A 22539-nucleotide genomic window follows, 5' to 3' on the forward strand; every position below is an offset into this window, starting at 1 on the left:
CTATTCTTAGGAAGTGTTCGCGATGTGGAGAAGTTGGTCACAATCGGACTACATGCAACAGTCCAGTTCCTTTGTTCGAGAGGAATGGATGAATTATTATAGTTGTATGTGTTTTTGGAACTAATTTCAGTTATTATAGTTTAATGACTAATTATATGTCTTTTTGAAACTTGGAGTGTATTTCAATAATGGATGAATGACTAATTATATGTTACAATTTCAGTAATTTATGTCTTTTTTACGTCTTTAATTCCTAAACATAAATGACAATAGTTGAAATCTCATATGTCCCATACAAAAATATAACTAACAGAAACCCGAGCCCGAACGAAATATCAAATCTCGATTAAAATATCAACTCCCAAATCCATTTTCTAAATCAATCATCAAATCAAACTGAGCGATTCATCAACTAAAACACAAAGAACTCCCGAGGCTCAGATTTTCTATCACAAGACACTAAACAACAACATCAACAACAACACATTTCAGAATTCCCAGCCAAAAGAACCACACAGCCAAAACGTAAAACACGGCCAAAAACAAGCAAACCAAGCTCACGGCCAACCTTAGCTCACGGCCAAAAAACACACAAGCAAACCAAGCTCACGGCCAAGACCCAATCCAAAACAACACTCGTCCAAAACCAAGAACAGACCCATAACCAGAAGAATCATCACCGAAGGCAATTCAAATCTTCAACTAAAATCATCAAAACACGTTCACAACCAAAACCCCAAAATCAAAACCTAACCCTAATCAACATGTATTCCAATCTGAAGAAATCTCATCACCTCTCTATGTTCCTGAAATCCAGCCTCCTCCACAAGCTCTCTCTCCCTCCCGGCGTTTCTCCTAGCTCGCGGCGGCGCACACTTCACGGCGGTCAAGCGCTCGAGGAGACTCGGTGGTCGCGCGCCTGGGCTCGTTCCTTGGCAGCGATCCACGCGAGAGCTAAGCAAGGAGAAGATGATCGGAGTGGTCGAGGTGCGCGTCCAAGCTGGGCCTCGGCGGCAGCAGCGTTCTCCCTTCTCTCGGCCGGCGCGCGCGGTGGAGGATCGGTGGCTGTGAGTCGCGCGATGGAGGAGACTCGGTGGTGGCGCGCGGGAATAGGAAAAGAAGAAGGAAGGCGAGGAAAGGTGGCGGTGATGATTTTGGGTGATGTGGTCTGGAATTTTTTTTTCCTTGCTCTGTTTGCTCTCCAATGTCGCGCGGGTGAGGAGAGAAGAAGAAGAAGATAACGTGAAGAATGAAGAATAAGAGCAAATATGTACTTGCTCACTTAAGCAACTACTAAAAGTGTCCAAAACAAGAAACTCTATATTTTGGTCCAAACTACTGAAATGAGTAGTAGATCCGGCCATTACACCGCCTGTTTCAAGCAAACCGCACTTTTAAGCAAACCCCTACTAAAGAGGTGCGGTTTGCAAATAATCTACAAACTTTGTGTGGTAGGCGTGAAATTTTAAATCTTGATTTTCGTAAAATTAATTAGCCAATTTCAATGTATTATTGTACTATTACCACTAATAATAATTAAAAAAAAAAATTGGTCCCAAGTAAATGTCTAGTTAATGTTCTTGTTATTATATTAGAAGTTGCCTGACGTTCTTATCCACTAGCTGTTTTTGGATTCTAGTAGGACGTCCTTACAAAACTTTATTATATTTTTTTTTACATATTCTATATGATTAAAATTTGAATGCGTCATCCTAGGTCGGAAACCGCAAATGTATGGTGAAGAAAAATAAAATAAAAGCTACCTGCTACTTTGACAAGACTTGCGATAGACAATGAAAGATCAACATATGTTGACCAGAAACCGCAATAAATAAAGGCAGTTTTATACTGTAAAATAGGTAAGCCCTTTTCTTGGAAAAGTCTAATTAGTAAAATGATTCAGCCCATTATTTGCACTGTAATATTATATGATTACTTGCAAGACCTCCTGTGTTTTTTGTGATTAGGACAAATGATACAACGCTTTTTGTCTGTAAAGTTCTGAAAAATTATTGTATATTTAGATAATTACCTATGGTGGACGACTTTATTATTTCAAATTTTGTATTATTATTATTAACGTTCGAGATGGTATTAGACTTTGTTCCAACGATGACGATTCCCTCTACATTGTCACTTTCTTTTCAAATACGCGTATCAAACAAGCGTTGTGCTTTTAATATAGTGAACTTTTTTTTTTCTTTTTTTCTTTTGTTCTTGTTTTTTCTTCTTACACTTTGTCTCATATGTTTTTTTTTAAGCTTAATATAGTGACCGAAGCTTTCCATGTGGCGCAGTCACCCATGAGTGTCACAAAAAAGATGCCCGTGGACGCAATAAAGCTATCCAAAAGTCGTAGAGTTTTTCACTCCTCAACAAGTGCAACAACTACGTTCGAACACGGTTTTCGGTTACTCAACTCTTCCCATATAGTTTTGAGATAGACTTAGGAAGATCACATTTTGACTAAAAAACTCTAATCAGGCCGTTTTTTTCCGAAACATATATCTTAGATCATTTTGAGCTTAATAACCTGATTTTTCGTAAATCAAAGTCTTCGCACATATCTCTTTGAGAAAGAAACTAGTAACCAGGAGAATACAATACCGCTATTGAAAACCAGTGATTGATTGATATCTCAATTGCACAATGTGGTTTTGGGACATAATAATTGATGCATGAAGCCCATTTTGTTCTTCGCGGATATTGCAATCTTTATTTCCTAGCTAACTCCACAAGGCATAGACGTCGCCAGAAAGTGGTTGAGAAACAAGAAGCACACCATAATATTTAGGCAAATAAATAAATATGGAATACTTGCATTATTGGTGATGCTTCCTAGTTTGAGCAACAACAATGCATATGTCGAAAATAGAGAGGAAGACCCAATCAAGAGCCTCGATGATGAAATTGAAAACCTATGATTCAACAATAGGTGCCTCAAGATTAATTCATAATCCAGAAGCAATACAAACAGAGTTTTGAAGATAGAACTATAAAGAGAATCCGAGTTCGCTAATGTTAGATCTGATCAAGGAGAAATTTGCTTCGATACCACTTTTTGTGTTAAATGAATTGAATCGTACAGACTAAGGTCGACATTTAAAATCAAAACCACTTTTAAATTTAATAGGTCAAGTCAGTAACAAACTACTAACTACTATAATGTGCAAGTATTAAGTTTTAATAATTATTTTGACATTATTATTAAATTTTTTGAAAGTGATTAATTCTTATATAAATCATAAAAATATAATAATTATGTTAAAAAAAATTGACAGCGTAACATTGTCTATTTTGCTAAAAAAATGAAATTTTAGCTATTTTGCTAATTAATTAATTTCAAATATTTGTGTTGATATAACTTTTTGTTTTTTTGATAAATTTAAAAAATAAATCTCTACATTAGAAATGGTACACTTAAAACTATTTGGGCAATCTTCCCAAATTATCTAATGAGAAATGCTGGTTATTTATATTTTACGAGTCATAGTTGATGGAAGGAACTTTTAGTCGTTAATTGAGCTTTCAGCAACCTAGACAGTAGGAGAGAATTGTAAGCAAAAAATCAAAATTTGAAAGAAAAAAACAACAAATTGATTCCACAAAAAATACAAAGGCATGTTTCTTGGAAATCAAATGACGCTATAGGATCGGGTTGGGTATTGCAATCGAACCAGTTACTACAACAGTGCATGAAATAAGAGTGAAAAGTCTATGAACTAGCGGGCCAAAGGTTGACACTCGGAAACCGTAGTGGAGTTCAGAAAATCAGACTTTGAGGTCGAGGACTCGGTTACGAAGCTCTCTTGGGCCCGTGCAAGCTCCAATGCCAAACACTCCCTTAGTTCGGTCACTACTCGGCTCATGCTTGGCCTTTCAATACCACTACTACTCAAAGGCAGGCAAGACATTGCTGTCTCAACAAATTTTGATGCCGAGTTTATCTCGAAATCTCCTCTTAGCATTGGATCAACTATGTCATTTATGTTCCCGTTTTTTTTCAATAAAGAACTTACCCATTGACTCAAGTGAGTGCTGTCGTCTTTAACAATTTCTATGACGGGTCTTCCTGTGATTATCCGTAGCAGAACCACTCCGAAGCTATACACGTCGTTTTTCTGGTTTAACTGTCCACTTGTCAAACTAGCCAGGCAACGGATAAAAGCAAATCAATAATTGTCCACGATTTACATATGAATATTTATACAATAAATATGTAGTGTTGGGTAGCGTTGATGATATATTAGTGACGAGTGCTGGAATTTAATTGGTTATACGAGACCCCCCCCTATTCTAGTCACTTAAAAATCCCTCCAATATAATTCAGGAAAGTTCGTAACGAACTGAAATTTTCTATATATATATATATATGTATAAAAAAAAAAGTTGACATAAATTTATGGGTTACATATAGAGATTTGTGAATGATTGGTGGAGTTAAAATTATAGCTAAATTATCATTTAATATAAAAAATAATCAATCTTATATTATCTTCTCAAATTATCAATTATATTATCGGAGAGTCACACTACAACAAATAGAGCCATTACCGACGATTTTTTTCGTCGGTAATAACCCCTTAATCGTCGCTAAATCTTTTTAGCGACGATTTTTATCGTTGTTAAATGTTCGGGTCTAAATATATTTAGCGATGAAATATTAAAAGATTCGGATTCTTAATAATTTTTGTTGCTAAGATCTTTTATGTGATGTTTGTTTGAGTATGTGACCTAATTATCTCAATTTTTACTCACTTCTTCATTGTTCCATTGTTTATCGCTGTTTTTTCATAATTTCTCATTTACTACAAAGGATGTATTTTTACAATTTAGTTCATATAATCATAGTCAGAATGAGTTTGATGAAATTTGTAATTGTTGTCGGTCGTTTTTTCAAAAATCTGAGATATTAAATTGATCGGGACTTGCGAGGAATTTCATGCCGAGGCCCAAGATAGGCCCATGAAAAAGTCCGATCTGGACCCACGAAGGCGAAAAAGCCCATCCAACACAAGCCCATTAAGACAAACGAAAAGGGCTAACAAAAATGAACCACTACGCTCACTAACGCGTCACGTCGCAAGAGCATGCTCTTTGCCAGGAGCGCGCGACAGTCATCATGCGTCGTGCGTGAGAACAGGCGCATCATGCCCCTGCCTAACACAACATGCCTAACCTAAAATAGGCGCGTGAGACCATTCAAAGCTCTGCGCGCACGTGAGGCCCCTCGCATGCGTCTTGTGTCCCTCAAATTCGACTTTTAGGGCTTCTTAAGCCTCCTCCGCTCCTATAAATACTCCTCCTTATGGATGGGGAATATGTGATCAATTTTAAATAGAAATGACTAAATTCGAGAGTTTTGAAACGATGTCGAGGACTCTATATACTTAGTTTCCTCTTATCGAGCACAGATCTCCTGAAATACTCTAAAAAAATATTAGTAGCCCTACCTCACTCATAACAATCAAACTAATGATGAGTGTCGGAGCGCGTGCCAGAGGCGTCGCCATTGCGCTTTTCTAGCTCTTTTCTTATTCTTCTTATTCTCAAGTCTCCGCAACAAATGAAGAACGTTCTTGAGCTAGAGGAGCGATACTCGTGATTTTTTAGTTCGCATAACTGCCTTAGGTGCGATCACTTGATCCGGCCTTGGATCAAACCGCCCGAAGTGTTTAAATTTCAGCAACAACATTTCTTCGTGAATGATAGATATTATTAACCATTGTATGCCTAAAATAAAATTATTGTAAAATGTCAATTTTAGTTTATTTTTAATTTTGCTAATGGTAAATATTATTAACCATATATCATATGCATATAAAGTACTACTATTAATCAAACTATGTTTGGTGATGATTAATGCTATTAACTTTTATAGTAAGTATTATTAACCCTTAATTTAATGGTAAATATAGGAACCAACGCAGTAAATACTATTAGATCCGAAAGGTAATAAATACTATTAACCATTTTATGCATATACGCTCAGTATTATTAACGATCTATGTTCAGTGATGATTTGTGGTTACCAATGCCAAGTGTCGGAGGCGAGAACATTGGCTGTTAGAGGCAAGAAAATCGGTTGTTGATGAGATTCACACGGCGGTGAAAATATCGAGCGTAGAGTTAAAGGATTTAGATATCGATTTGTTTCTCAAAACTTTTAGAATATTTATTGTTTGTGTATTATGAGAATACTGATATGTTGTACCTTGAGGTGGTCATTTTACTAAATAAATAGATCATTATCTTAAAATTAAAAATGATTTGGGCTATTATACTTAATCCACTCTTAGTTTTGAAAATCGAAATACTAAGAGAGAGATAGGAAAGACTTTTGTTTTGTTAGACTTGTGAGAAAAAGTGACGTGTGTGAAAAAACTTACTCAGGGTCAAGATATCCACGGGTTCCAGCTATATGCATTGTTGATACATGAGTTCCGTCTTCGGTTTGGAAGAACTTGGACAACCCGAAATCGGCAAGTTTTGCTCCGTAATTATCGGAGATCAAGATGTTTGCAGTTTTTATATCTCTGTGAATTATAGGTGGCTTACACCCGCTATGAAGATACTCCAACCCTACATTTTATAAAATTCAAATAAGAAAATTAGATCAATTAAAAAAAATTAAATAAGCAAATTCGTCTATAGATTAATTCTTGGAGTGGAAATTGAAAAAAAAAAATAACTAGATTACCCACTAACCTTGTGCTGAGTCAATTGCTATTCGAACCCTTATTTCCCAACTCAAGACCCGGTCTTGCTTACCTAGTTAGAAAAAAATAAAGAACAAAACAATGAGACGCAGAAATAAAGATAGTAAACAAGTTCAAAGAAGAAATGAAGATATAATAACTGCAAATAAAACCTGAAAGATGTGATTCCAAATCTCCATTGGCCATGTACTCGTAGATAAGAGCTCTGTTGATTCCTTGGTTGCAATATCCAACAAGGCTCGTCAAATTTCCATGGTAAACCGTCAAAAGAAGCTTAACCTGAACCAAAGTCAAATATAATAATCTTGTCAATAAACATATAAACGAAACCGAATTAACAAATAAAAATGACAAAAAAGAGTGGTACCTCAGCCTGAAACAGTTGAAACTGTATCGTACTCTCCTCCGCCGCAGGATGGCTCAACTTCACAGCAACTTCGGTGCCGTCCACTAAAATTCCATGATAGACTGTTCCGAACCCGCCTCTCCCCAAAACTTTCTCGAAGTTATTCGTCATCTTTACGATCTCAGCGTATGTGAACTGCCTCTTTTTGGTGTCCAACGATTCTCTTTCCGTGTTTGTTTTGGTTTTCCGCAGAACTGCGACATAAATAGATATACCATGGTCTAATGTTTAGTACGTGTACATGCACCTGCAATTAAACACACAGATTTCATTTCGAACATATACCTTGTTTCTTTTTCTTTTTAATAAATATGAAAATAGCCGCTGCTAATGCCAGTAAGAGGACCGATCCACAGACCGATAGAGCTATCGGAAGCACGGCGTTGCTGTTCTTCTTCTTTTTTTGCTCGCACGGCGACACGGAACACAGGTGCTCATTTTCTTCAATGCTGTGAGCAGGAGAATTCGTAATGTACTAAGAACAAATATATGTTTAGAATATGTTTTAATAGATAAAAAAAAACTTCTATTGTGGGGAGAGAGAGAGAGAGAGAGAGAGAGAGAGAGAGAGAGAGAGAGAGAGAGAGACCTTAATGACAGTGAACCATTTTTCCATCTTTGGAAGAGTGCATCCGGAAGTATGCCCGAGAGGTTGTTTTTCCTTAAATTTCTGTACACAAAAAATGACCTCTTAAAACTTGAATGGTAGAGATAAAATAATTATATCGTTAACTGACTCACAGCACTCTCAGATTTGGTAACTGGGTCAAGAACTGAGGCACTGGTCCTGTTAAATCATTGTTTGACAAATCCCTGTATATAAATAAATAAACAGATCCATATTATCTAATAGTCATGCTTAGAAAAAGTAATTACAAAATTCACCAAAGATATGGTTAACAGTTTTAAGTACTCACAAGGACTCCAACAAATTAAGATCGCCTATGGATAACGAAATTTCACCAGTCAGTGCACTTGAAGATAAGTCTCTGGTGAATAAGGATTAAGAGATATTAGTTGTATAGAGATTAATAAATTAGGTAAACAGACTAAGGAAATTAGCAAAGTTACAGAGAAGTGATTCTTGATGAGGCTAACTCATTAACGCTACACTTCAAACCCGCCCACGAGTACTTCACCGGTAGACAAGGATCTCCCTCCCAGTTTCTTTTTACTCCATAAACCAATTTTACATTTCCAATCGCCTCAACTAAAATTACATATAGAGATGTCAGTCATTATGACAAAAAAAAAACAGTAATTGATCATCGTGCATATGAATATACAAATATATACCGTCGTCTTCATCGGTCTCTTGCATAGAAATGTAGGCCAGATCGTAAATCTCAAACGCGTTCAGAATCGGAGGAAGAGTCGAATTCTCGAGCCTATCGAGTGTAAGAACGTAGCTCAATTCGCCTGTTAAGGGCTCCGAAAACCAGAGGGTTTTCGTGAGCAGGTAATCTGGGCTGTGAGGGTCGCGCAAAAGCTCTCCATTGACGCTGACGGTAAAAGCTCGAGACTCGTTGGGTCCGAGCCGCTGGATTTCGGCACAGTGCAGAAAGACATAAAATTCTCTGTTTACATCTCCAGACTCAAATTTAAACACTAAAGGAGCGCTTGTATTTGCAGGTATCACCGCAGTGTTCATCACGATACTCGGCGGTAGAAATTCATAATCGTCGCGGTTAGGGAGCACAGGTTCGGATGTAGATAAACCTTTCCAATGGGACTCAGAATACGAACTCCAGAGACGATCCGACATATCATATGGGTACCTACGTACAATATTCATATATATGCAAATATGTATCAAGAGGATAAGACATACCTGCAAGACTCTATCCGTTTTGGTTAAGGTCAAAGTATTACTCATTAAAAATAATACGAGTATGAATAAGGTACTTTACTATATTTATCAATCCTAACCAAGTTTAAAGGTACGCTTTTAATAATTTTAGTATATTTTTTAAGATTGATTTATTTACTCTTTAAAATACAATATTAATTGGGTAAAAAAAATTCATGGGTTATCTTGAAATTTACCCAGACCCAAACTCATCCCTAGCCATAATTACCGCCAGGGAAATTTTGATAAAAATAAATTATTCTTATTTTTTGTAAGAGGTGCTTAAGAAAAAAAAACCCGTTATTGTGGCCTCATATATGAAAAAAAAAATCATGTAACTTTATGTTGAAATTATAAAAACCGATAAAACTAGAGGTAAAAATATTAATTCTCAAAAGTATAGTCCTTGCCTCCGTGGTTTATACTATCTGCTCGACATAATTCTCCTTTGGTCCGTGTTTAGTAACTAGTTCTTGTATTTTCTATGTTTAAATATATGAGAGATTATTCAATATAGGCCACTTGAAACCGTTTTAATTTTAAAAAATAGCTAATGTTTCATTTTATTTAAATAGTCCCCTATTTTCACTTTTTAGCCGGTTTTTCTTTTTCTGTATTATTTAAATTATTCTTTACTTAGAGACTATTGATATTAATGATTAATTTGACTCTTTTCTACACAGTTTTTATTAAAGAAATAACAAGTTTCATATTTTAAAGTGTGTTTCATATTTGAAAGAAAAAAAAATAGTACTTGCTAATCGAAAAAAATGACACGGTTTTTTTTATATTAAAAATATAAAAAAAAAATTGCGTGTTTAATTGTCTGCTTTTATGTTACAACCTATACGAGTTTGTTTGTTTGCTCAAATGCAATTGTTTTGCTTATAAATAATGTCACTGAGTGTGATTATTGGTTTAAAAAAGGAGTCTTATCTTGTTTTAAAATGTACTATGATTATGATTATTTAGTTGTTGTAATTAGTTCCTATTGTTTAGTTGTAATTATCTCTGAATTCTGAGTTCCTTTTTTAGTTTATTTTTATTAAATATTGTATGCATGGTTTCTTTATGTTTGAAAACTAATTAGATTTTATTGGCTTTTATTTTATTTTTCAAAATTAAATAGAAGATATTTTAGTCGTCTCAAATTAACTTTTAGCTTAGACGTAAATATTTTAAAAAATTAAAAAATAGTTATTTTGTAAATATCCAAACCTAAGTTTACTATTTTGCTTCACTACCTTTACTTTCAAATGTTTACACAAAGGTTCGAATGTTTAGTTTTCCTGTTGTACACGAGGTCTAATAATTACTAAATTATTTTTCCGAAATATGGAAAACAACAAATCGAAAAAAAAGTCGATACAGTTTGTAATTTCTACAAATAATCTTAAAGAAAACATTGTTTAACACCCGAAAATTTGCAAAAAAAAAAAAAAAAAAGTTAATTTTTGTAAGGAACATGTAAATGAAAGAGAAAACAGGAGCAAAAATTAGAATTTTATGTTATGTTTGAAGTAATGGAAAATATGAGGTAAGCACAGAGAGGGATATAGGGAAATGACACAAAAGTAGACCCCATGTAACCAAAATTTGAAGAAATCGAAAATGGAATTTAACCTTATTGATAACTATTTTCCGTGTAATTTCCCTCTGAAGTCGTATCCCTCAATTTTTGGTCAATCCAAGGTTCACAAATAAACTAGGAGGTTCTAAAGATATCCATACCCAACTATAGAAATTCAATAGTAATTAGTAAGACCTCTATGAATTAATAAATAACTAATCACCTGTAAGAATATTGCTATAAACAAAAAAAAAAAAAAAAAAAAATCACCTGTATGATTCATTGGTAATTGAACCAACATCATATCGGACAAAGAGCCGCAGCAACTCGTTTGGTTTATACTGGTATGTCCTGTTCTTTAGGGGTCGGAGCTCAAGCGTGGACATAAAAGGAGTCCCAAATTCAGTGTTGACTACACAAACACGAACATAGTCCCGAGCCGGCGAATGTATGGCCTCCTTCACCTCAGGAGTCGCTGTGTCAACGAACTCAACGGTGTCCCAAAAGTTTGGTCCGATGTGCAAATCAAACTTTGGAGGAGACTTTTTGGCGTCATAGTCTCCGTACAAGAACGTGGCTCTGATCAAGTATAGGGTTCCCTTTCTGGTGTTTGTGGTGTAACAGTTTCGGGTTCCCTCGGGGAAGCTTCTAAGCGTCACTACTTGCTGTGGTCTGTTGGCTCTGTACTCCGGCGATATCACTTTGCTCTCGCCGCCGCCGCTCACAAATGTCACGTCTGACACGTAACTTAGTTTGGTTTCCGCTTCTGTGTATGTTGAATTTTCCGGCAACCCACAATCTATGCTAATAAACCCTGAATCAGAATGAAAAAAACCAAAACAAATCTGTTAAGATCAAAGTTTCTTGGTGGATAATGAAATAAATAACTAGGTACCTGATTGGTCTTGGGAAAGAGCAACCAATATAAGTCTTTCATAGATTATAAGAAATAGTATAGCAATGCGTAAATGCTTGAACATATTTTTGGCAGAACACATTTCTGAGGTTGAGATGAGAACTCTGATTGATAAGCTTAATGACGGAGCTTTGATTATTTTCGTTTTCATATAGCTATATTGTTTAGTGATATATATTTTTTATTTCCCAACTAACTCTTTTACGTAAGAAAATTGTTTATTTTATCTTGTATGGTGGTCAACTTGGTTTTTTTTTTTTATTATTATTATTTATAATTATCACGTGGATACACTATAAATTGAAGTTATTGGGCGTGTTTGGCACAGATTATTTAAGCCGGTTTTTGTTTTTAAGAAAAGCTAAACTGTTTTTATACGTTTGGTAAAACAGTTTCTAAAAAAAACTTGAAAAGCGATTTATGAAATAGAACGTGAGATCCAAAAGCTAGGAAAATCTGTTGCGAATTTTCTCGCACACGCAAGTGCACGTGGTCGCAATAGTAATAAATCGTAAGAACGAGTCGATCCCACGAGGACTAGCTAAATTGAAGATTCAAGATTCACAAGTTTGAATGAGAACCCAAAAATAATGATAGAAGGTTTGTCACAAAATTATCTAGCAAGTAAATAAAATAAACAACAAAACTAAAGAACGGTTTTACAATTATGAAGACGGAGGACTATGGTTTCACGAGTTCAATCTACGGTTCGGATTCACGGAAATTACGCACGATTATTGTTGTTCATATATTACTACTCGTACTCATGCTAATCGTATCACTAAATCTCTCTCGAGCATCTAGCAACCTAAACTCAATGCCGGAGTTTTATCTCTCGATCCCAACTCCTAAAAAGCACGGCAAACATTCACAACAAGAGTACACACGAGTCTAAAACAGCCTAGCTATCTCTAGCCTAGGAATGTATTTTAGTAATCCAAAACAAAAGCACAACAACCTAATCTTTCTCAAGCATTAGATCGAACACATATCATGCATAAGGTAGCTAATCTCATACAAGGCATTAAACATGGAATTGAACTAAGCAACATGACAAGAACAACAACAATAAAATCAATCTATTTAGGAATCCATAACCGTCAAGAACTCGCTACACCATAGCCCTATGGAGACTTAGTTCATGGTGATACAAAGAACAAAGCAAACATAAATCAAGAACAATGAAACCAACATAATCTTCATAAATAAATGGAGTTCAAGAGATAGAGGAAGAGGATAAAACTATGGTGGTGATGGCTGGACGAATTCCGGCGAGATGGCACTCCGACCTCCTTCTTCTCCAAAGCAAAACCAAGAAACTCTAAGAAAACATGAAGAGAAAAGAAAATTACTCTCTCTCAAAGATGAGAGATCATCCTCAAACCCTAGCATTTGTGTTTTTAAGGCTGAATGGGATTATTTTCGGAGCCATCTGGACCTTTCATTTTGATCCAATGGCCAAAATTCGCTCAGAAACGCAACATTGGAAAAAGCTGATTTTTGGACCGCGCGGCGCGCCCTTTTGTCTGCGCGGCGCGCAGACCATTTTTTCGGCTTCGCGCGGTCCGCGCGTACGACTCTGGAGGCGAAAACGGCGAAATTTTCGTCCGCGCGTCGCGCGCTTCCCGGTTCACTGCACACCGTTTTTTAAACTGTCGTAACTCCTAGCTCCGATGTCCGATTTCTGCAAATAAACATGCGTTGGAAAGCTAAGAAGGAGCTCTATCCAATTCTGGAAGTGGATCATCCAGAATCATCATTTAAAAATCCCAAAATCCTGCCGAAGAGGACGTCGTTCCTTGTTTCGCTCCAAGTTGTCCAAATGTGTATGAATCTCATTGAAATTGTTCGGAATCGTCACATGATGCGCTAATAACCTCCTCAAGACTCAATTGACCTTTTAAACCTGAAAATCACTCACAAACATACAAAAGCTATCAAAAACACTTGAGGACTCGTTAGTTTTTAGTCCGGGAAATAGGAGTTTTACGCGTAATAAACGCACCTATCAAAATCCTAGCTTTCTGTAAAAGCGATTTTAGTTCCTGAATACAATTACTCTAATATCCTCATTTATTTTTTAAATCCCGAAATTATATCCTAAAAACTATCTAACAAACAGACTTAGCTTCGTATGAACACGGCTCGTAATCAAGATTCTGACCTGAGAGAGCTCTCAGAACACAGAATCGGCATTTGCATCGCCGAGACTCTGAAACAGGAAGCGGATCTGGTTCGCGGTGGTCGAAGAAAGTACCGGCGTTGTGACGGAAAACCAGAGCGCTAGGGTTTCGACCAGAGATGGGTGGCGCGTGATATATAGCGTCGGCGAGTTGGGGATTCGAGAGCGATTGGGATTTCGAAATGTAATGGGTTTCGGGGAATCGTTCGAGATCGTTGGGTGAGGAAACTCGGGACTGTATTCAATGATAAATAGACAGAGATTCAACGATAAACATCGTTCGAGTTTGATGAGTGAGCGAAATGGGTTTACAGTCAAATAATGCCCAGAGAAGATAAAGACGTACTAGAAAGAGCTTGCTTAGCCGATACACACAGAGAAGAGCGAGGGTTTTCCGAAACCCTAAAGAGAAGAAAATACTTAAGTACGAACAAAAATGTCGAAGCAGGAATAGCTTGGTGAGAAACAGAGAAAGAATTTCAACTCTCTTTATTTTCTTTCAATTTTTTTTTCTTTTTCTGTTTTTGCTCAGTGAAAGAGAAAGACGCTTAATTGCGTGGGTTTTTTTATTTTTTTTATTTTAATACATGTCTCTCTCTGCCTTTACGTTTTTTTTTAAGTACAAAAATAAATAATTTGTTGTTGTTATAGGGTTACTGGAGCGAGATTACAGACACATGTTTAACTAGTCAAATAATGCCGCTTGCGATAAACAATTTGTAATAAATGCATATAATGCCGCTTGCGATAAACAATTTGTAATAAATGCATATAATGCCGCTTGCGATAAACAATTTGTAATAAATGCATATAAATAAATAATTATTATTTAATAAATGCATATAAATATAATTAAGTTTTATAAACAGTTTACCAAACACCTGTCAGTTTTTGAAAAAAACAGTTTTTAAAAGCATTTTTTTTTAAAACAAAGCTATGTCAAACGGTGCCATTATATTTGCGGGGAAAGTGACTGATAATGTTGGGTGATTTGGAAAATTACAATTTGTTTTTCTTTCATCAGTCTAGTTTTTCTTAATAGGGACAGGGTTTTACTTATTTTTCTGCTTGCATAATTTATCATATCCGGACTTATAAAAAAAATAACTTTCTGACTACTAATAGTATGCTCACCGTACGTTCACATCCGGTCAATGTAGGCTTCTAACTTTCTGTAGCTAGATAGGACAAGCCTAACTAATGCGTGAAAGATTCCTCGGATTTCAATGTATTATTGTACGATTACCACAAATACCCCCATGTTTTATGTATTTTCTTCTTTTAATATACTCTTTCAATGTATTATCTAGTTTTTTTTTAAAAAAAAATTATCAGAATGTTTTATCTAGTTATTATGTTCTTGTTATTTTCGTAGAAGCTGCCTGGAGTTCTGATCCACTAGCTGTTTTTGGATTCTAGTACATATGCTGTTTTTTACTTTCAATATTATTTATGAAGACTCGTATATATATTTTTAAAGACTTATCATATGCATGCGTTCCGCTTTATTGACTTTTTCTTTAGTAAAAATTTTAAAATATAAAAGCTATCTTTCACTCAAACATCTTTTATGTTTTCTCATTTTTTTTTTCAAATCATCTTAGTTCCACTCTCTTCTTTTTTTTTTTTTTTTTTTTTTTTTTTTAACTTTTAAATCGCATTCTTCAAAATAGAACACCTCTTAACAACCTTCCTAAAAAATAGAAAACCGATGACCCATGCAAAAAGTCAAGCATTCTAGATGGAGAGCATCTTTAATGGTTTAGCTAAATGCATTAGCTCTATTTGCCACATAGATTTTTCTAGAGCTAAATAGTTAAGCAACTAGCTTAAATAAGTTGATTTGCTTAGATTTGTTTAGCTAAATCAATAGTCAATATGCAAAACAATGGTTAAGCAACTAGCTAAACATTTTTTATATTTACAAGCAAATCCCTACAATTGTTAAGCAAGAAACCATTAAAGATGCTCTAATGCCTATTATAATTTATCTTATTACATAATGAACCAAATTAAGTTTAATGCGTTTTTGTTAAATAGAATATTGCTAAACGGATTAGTTATTTCATATATATATATATATATATATATATATATATATATATATATATATATATATATATATATTGCTTTAACCTTTCAGGAAGACAAAAATGCTACTTTTACAAGACTTTGCGATCCATATATAACATACGATGAGTGATGACCAGAAATTGCGGTAAGCCCAGACCACCCAACTAGGAAAATTCTATATAATAAGGTAATTTATTGAATACCTCGAATTTTATACCTCATTTGAAACTGTAAACTGTTATTAAAAATTAAATGAAATAGTAAAAATTTTAAAAAAAAATCTGATTATAAAAAAAAAAGCGTTGTAGATTTGTAGCCAAGACTAAACTATAAAATTAGGATGTAGCCAATGTTTGCAAATATTTAGGAAAATAGCTAATGACAATTATATTTGACTTAAATATCCTTATATTAAACATGTTATAATTAACAAAAAAATGTAAATAATTTAAAAATTTGACAATTAATGTACCAATGGTGAATTCCAGTGGAATTTTAAAGCTCTCCTCGCCATGAATCCGTAGGATTTGGAATCACTCAATTTCAAGTTCATATGAGGAATATATGAATTTTTGAAATTTTGATGATAAAAAAAAAACTATATAAAAGAGAAAGAGTGACAAATCTCAGAAGCAAAAAAAAATGAAAGGACAAAATGAAAAATTTTAAATGGTTTATTCAAGTGCCACCTTATCTCTATGGCTATTTTTTTTAATAAGTATACAAACATTGACTATATCTCAAACATGATGTTTGGAATGGTCTAGTTACAATTTTTTATAAAAAAAAAATATAATAATAAGGTAATTTATTGAATATCTCGAATTTTATACCTCACTTGAAACTGTAATCTGTTATTAAAAATTATAATGAAATAGCAAAACAAATTATTTTAATTATTTTGACTTGTGTGAAAGAATTTGTTTATAATTTTAATTTAATATTGAGGAATAATTTAGATATTTACTTAAAGTGCTTAGCATTTTTTTATATAAATAAAATTGTTTATATTATGATGTAAATGAAAGATATATATGTTTGATATTTTTATAAGATATTTATCCAATTTATGTATCTTCGCCATCTTGATTCCGCCATGAATAAGGTTGTTATATATTTAGCATGACATAACCATAAAGAAAAAGTATAAGGTGTACTGATCATTATTTGTTTATTTGTGAATTTTTTATACAAAAAATTGGCTACGTAAGCCACCTAAACTATAGGAATTGTAAATTAGTCAACCTTTGGTAAATAATTTGTAAATAGCCAACTTGCATACGTGGCAGCCAATTAACTACCTAAAATATATGTTTGGTTGTGTTAAATAAGGCTTCTATTAATTTGTTAATAAGTTTACTTGGCTATTTACAAGAAATTAACCAAAGGTGGGCTATATCTCAATCCACTATATCCGTGTGACTATATAACTTAATAACCCTTTTTTATAATTAGAACATGAAAATGACTAGTGTATCAGATATGATACAAGATAAATCATATGTAAAATAGAATTGTTGTAATGCTTTTTGTAAAAGTTGATAAACATGATTTATTCGATTAATGAAATGCTGGTTTTCTTTAATCTAAATGAACTAATATACCATTTACTACATTTTTTTTAAAAGGGGTGGGTTTTTTTTTTGTGTTTGTTTTGTTTTTGTTTTTGTTTTTGTTTTTGTTTTTGTGCTATCTCTCCTTTGGTCTATACACGATTGTTATAATAATCATTATGGTTTTATTTATTATGTTTTGTACACACACAAAAAGTGATAAGATGACAACAACTTCATTACGCAAACACAAAATCCTAAGAGAATAATATCCATGTGCCGAATAAGATATATTTCCAATTGAAAAAATGGCATGAAGTAGCCAATTCAAACTATGGCTTTTGTAAAATAGTCATAGTTTCATTAGGTTAGACAAAATAATCAATTCGAAAATCTTTTCCCAAAAATCCAAAACAGAACACGGTCCTCACATAATTTCTCCAAACAGAACACGTTCGAGATCGTGGCTGATGAAGAGGCGGCTTGTCACGACCCGCGAGCGACAGCTCGCCCACGAGCCGCGACCGATCAACTCTCATATTTTTCATATTAAACAATAGATCATAATACTTTTATATATTAAAATAGTTTGCGAAAATCCGGGGAAATTTTTCGCTTTTATAACTTAGAGTCTTATAGCGACTCCTATACAAATACGTTCCGGAACGTTTTAACAAAAGAGACTAACCCCCGGTTAAGAAACCCCATAGCCCATAGGTCAAGGCAATACGTGCTCGGTCTCGGTCTTCGATCTCGTTTCCCGCTTACAAGCTTTTCCCTTATCTACATTACCAAGGGTCATAAAACTATGAGTCGATTGACTCAGTAAGTGGGAGTCTAACTTAGGAAAAGAAAAACAACTAATGCAGAGCCATGTGACGTGCAAATAATCACATAAGAATGCAGAATGCAGATGCATATACTTCAAGAGCATGCCTAACGCGGGGCCTCGCTCTACGCTAACACTTGTCATTCCACAAGGTTATACAACATCCCCTGCTACAACCCTTGGAATGACAAGAAGCCAACCTCAGACCTCGAGCAGTAGTCATCAGTGGCTTAAGAGTTTTAAGACTGTCTGGGATCCACTAGTGGTACCATCTTCGTCTGGGCGCCGGCGCTACATGCGTCATGACAAAGCAAATGGGCTCGCCGTGGCGACCTTTCCCATTGCAAGAACGGGGTGCTCTTGGCAGCTCCCGGGGAGTACTCAGCGCCACTAGGACCGTCTTAGTCCTAAACACGAGTCGTGACTCGTGGGTACCACCGACAACATTATTTATTGTTTGGATACTCTAGCTTATAGAGTATACAACTAATTACAAACAGGAGAGCGTATCGGGATTAATCCCGAAAGAATTATGGTTTCCCTTTCATGCTCGTTAAGTGTTTTAGATTGAAGACTCAGGACGTGACTCCTGGTACTTCTACCCTCAGCTCGAATCCGAGAGTCCAACTTGCTCTCCTGTCACCTCAGATCTAGCCAAACTCTATGGTTAGCAGAGGGATCTAACTACAACAAAACAACAACGTGGCTGGTTCAAGTTAGCGTTTGAACCTATGGGTAAAAACCCAACTAAAATTTTCCATAAAGAGTGGCCGAAGCCTTAATCTTTAGTATTTGTGTCTTTTAAGGCTTTTTCTACTCTTTATAATTATTAACACGTAAATGCACGTAAACAGGATTATTCCCTTGGTAAGTAGTTGACTTATGTCTCCACACTTACCTGGAACAGCTCGACAGAAAGTTCGACAACTTCCAGCGATGTCTTGCTTTTCACGTTCTCCGGAATACTTGACGCTTGTCGAAACGTCAAAGGAAGAGTAAATCGAGTTTTAACATCGATAACACTTTCCTTGAAACTTCAAATTCCTGCTTCGTTGCCTTTGACTCTGTCGGTTCCCGCTCGCCCGTCTAATTCTGTAATCCCTTTCGCGGAATTCGATAACTAGTCACATTCATGATTCCAAGCTCACATAAATTCCGAAATCAAAACTAAATTTCTCGAGACAACTCAACGAGCCCGAAACATACCCTATTCCCGGACCTAAGCAAGTCACACAACCAAACAACTCCGAAGACACAACGAGCAATCCTACAACCAAACGAGCACAAACACTCGTATCCATATTCAAACACAAGGCACATCATATCCTCATCGATACCAAACATACACAAACAATTGCACAATCTCGACTCAAGTCCCCGATTCAAACCCATAATAAAAAAATTGCACATAATCGGACTGGTTTGAACAGCGACTTAAAAATGCATCATAACTCGAGCTACACAACTCGAAATCCAACGATTCCAGTTTCAGAACGTAACTAACTTCCGTACCTTTCTAACGATATATTATAAGCCTACATATGACCAGAATAGCTATCTCAAAAACAGCCCGCAATATTGGGTCGCTGTTCTGGAATTCAGCAGTTCACAGCTTTGAATACCAGATTTCAAAAATTCATAACTCTTTCAATATTCCACGGATTATTACGTTCTTGGTCATTTTAGAAAGCTCATAATGTCTACTATCCAGGAAAAATATCAACAAATCCAAATTAAACCGGTACCAAACTGTCCACGTCAATTTACAGAGGATGTTCACAGCGAACTCAAAAATTCTCAAATCATTCGAAATCGACTCAAAAACACCAAATCCGAGCTAGGAACATCATTAAACAAGTCCAACAACCAAATAAAACCCATCAATTCCACTGATTTTAGCTCGGATCAAAAAACCCCCAAATTGAGCTATGAACCCTAGATTTCGAAATCTTCACTTTAGCCCAAGAAATCCATACCTCACTTGAAGAGTCGGACCATTTGGACCGTCCTCACCCTCTTTTCCCCAGCCGGAGGTGCTCGCCGGAGCTCCTAGGACGCACGGCGACCTTCTCCTCTCGGCTGGTGGTGTGCGCGCGACTCGGAGATGGGCGGCTGGGTCTAGCGCAAGCACGGAGGAGAAGAGATGAGGAGAGGGTGCTGATGTGGTTGGTCGGCCGGAGAGAGAGACTCGGTGGTGGTTGTTGTCAATCAATTTTTTTTTCTTTGTTACTCTTTGCAGGTTTCGCGTGGGAGAAGAGGAAGAAGAAGATAAAGACGTGAAGAAGATAAGGAAGAGAAGAGAGAGAAGGTGAGGTGGCCGAATGTGAGTGGAGAAAAAGAAGGGGATAAGAACGCCACGTGGCATCTTCTCATTGAGCCACACGTCTCTTGAAACCACCCCTCAAAAATCTTTTTCTTTCACTCTCGTCCCTCAATTTGTTGCACTTTAATCCTTTCCAAATAATTTCTCTCAAACTCGTCCTTAATTTATAAAAAATAATCTTGAAAAATAACCGAGAAATTCTTATTAATTCCCGTTATTTTAAATATATTTAAGGGATTTCGGATTTTATTTTCACTCTTGAGATTTCCAATCTCCAAGTATGTTCCGAATAATTTTATTCGGAAAATAATATCGAGCTACTCGAATATTTTTATTCCGAAATTTCATCGACCTTAAATATATTTATTATTTTTTTTTTCCAAGATATGTAAAATTTAAGGACGTCTCATGTGCAACAAGAATTTGATTCAAAATAAAACTCGTTTATTTTATTCAAATTCACAAGTCGAGCGTTGCAAAAGTTTGTATATTACAATCCCTACCCCCTTAGAAGAGTTTCGTCCTCGAAACTTAGAACAAGGCAGGTACTTCTTTTTCATCTCACTCTCGAGCTCACAGGTGGCTTCTTCTCCACCGTATCTATTCCACAACACCTTGACCAGAAGAATGGTCTTATTCATCAAGACTTTCTCATTGCGATCGAGGACCGTGACGGCTGGTTCCTCATATCTGACATCAGGAGAAATCTCAACCTCTTGGTCTTTCAGCACATGCAAAGGATCAGAAAAGTATTTCCGTAACATCGATACGTGAAACACATCATGAAGATTTGACATAGACGGCGGTAGGGTAGGCGATACGCTGCCTTGCCTACTCGTTCCATAATCTCAAAAGGTCCAACAAATCTCGGACTGAGCTTCCCTTTCTTCCCGAATCTCATGACACCACGCATCGGAGAGACTTTCAAAAAGACTTTCTCTCCTGCCTCAAACTCTAGAGGTCTTCTACGCTTATCTGCGTAGCTCTTCTGACGACTTTGTGCGGTCTTCATCCGGGCTTGAATTTTCTTGATCGCTTCGATGGTCCGCTCGAGCAATTCAGGCCCGATGAAATCGCTCTCACCAGCTTCATCCCAATGAACTGGGGAGCGACACTTTCGCCCATAAAGAGCTTCATAGGGTGTCATCCCAATCGTCGCTTGATAACTGTTGTTATACGAGAACTCGACCAATGGAAGATAACGACTCCACGAGCCGTGGAACTCCAAAATACACGCTCGGAGCATATCTTCTAACACTTGGATCGTGCGTTCGCTCTGGCCGTCAGTTTGGGGATGAAATGCAGTGCTGAATTTCATTCGCGTCCCCAAATGTTGTTGTACACTCTTCCAAAATTTGGACGTAAAACGAGCATCACGGTCAGAGACGATCGAGCTAGGAACTCCATATAGACGAACAATCTCTTTGATGTAGAGTTCAGCGAGTTTATCCACGGTGTGAGTGGTCTTGATGGGCAGAAAATGAGCTGATTTTGTCAATCTGTCGACAATGACCCAGACTAAGTCGTGACCAGCTATGGTTTTTGGCAAACCTGACACGAAATCCATCGTTATCTGCTCCCACTTCCACTGTGGAATCTCATGTGGTTGCAGCAGTCCCGCTGGCTTTTGATGCTCTGCCTTAACTTGTTGACAAGTTAGGCACTTTTGAACAAACTCAGCTACATCTTTCTTCATTCCTGACCACCAATATACCTTTTTCAAGTCTTGATACATCTTTGTCACATCTGAATGTACCGAATATGGTGTCCCGTGAGCTTCCACCATCAACTGCTTTCTGACTTCCTCGTTAGATGGCACACAAACTCTTCCATTGCATCTTAAAACATCGTTCTCATCTAACTTGAAATCACCCTCGTTACCATTTTGAGCCTCAAACATCTTCCCAAGAAGATATTCGTCTGCGTACTAACCATCTTTGATATGTTCCAGCAACATCGGACGTACGCTAAGAGCAGCTAATCTCCCAGTGATCAGCTGAAGCTCTAGCTGCTGAACATCGTCTTTTAGTTGAAGAGACGTTTCAACCAAACTTGTTAAGGACGCTACATATTTGCGGCTAAGCGCATCTGCGACTTTATTTGCCTTACCAGGATGATA

The 22539-nt window shown here is 36.1% G+C and overlaps 2 protein-coding genes across 2 annotated transcripts in view; both read right to left on the minus strand.

Annotated features, from left to right (window-relative positions):
* LOC149385882 (LRR receptor-like serine/threonine-protein kinase IOS1) overlaps positions 1–22539 on the minus strand; it is a 61360-nt gene that overhangs the window by 15789 nt on the left and 23032 nt on the right. The gene's annotated exons all lie outside the window — the stretch shown is intronic.
* Positions 3682–11577, minus strand: LOC149385884 (LRR receptor-like serine/threonine-protein kinase IOS1). Its single transcript, XM_089625299.1, has 13 exons — positions 11440–11577; positions 10815–11358; positions 8422–8903; positions 8197–8335; positions 8043–8114; positions 7867–7938; positions 7715–7795; positions 7411–7574; positions 7087–7319; positions 6872–6998; positions 6709–6771; positions 6390–6582; positions 3682–4146 (listed from the first exon to the last, which is right to left on the minus strand). Exons 1-13 carry the CDS (start codon positions 11540–11542, stop codon positions 3723–3725), a joined length of 2697 nt encoding a protein of 898 aa, XP_089481425.1. The 5' UTR covers positions 11543–11577; the 3' UTR covers positions 3682–3722.

Source organism: Urtica dioica, chromosome 9 (genome assembly GCF_054948205.1).
Source record: "Urtica dioica subsp. dioica isolate 48M chromosome 9, U.dioica_male_clone48M_v1_H2, whole genome shotgun sequence".
In the NCBI taxonomy this organism is placed as follows: Eukaryota; Viridiplantae; Streptophyta; class Magnoliopsida; order Rosales; family Urticaceae; genus Urtica; species Urtica dioica.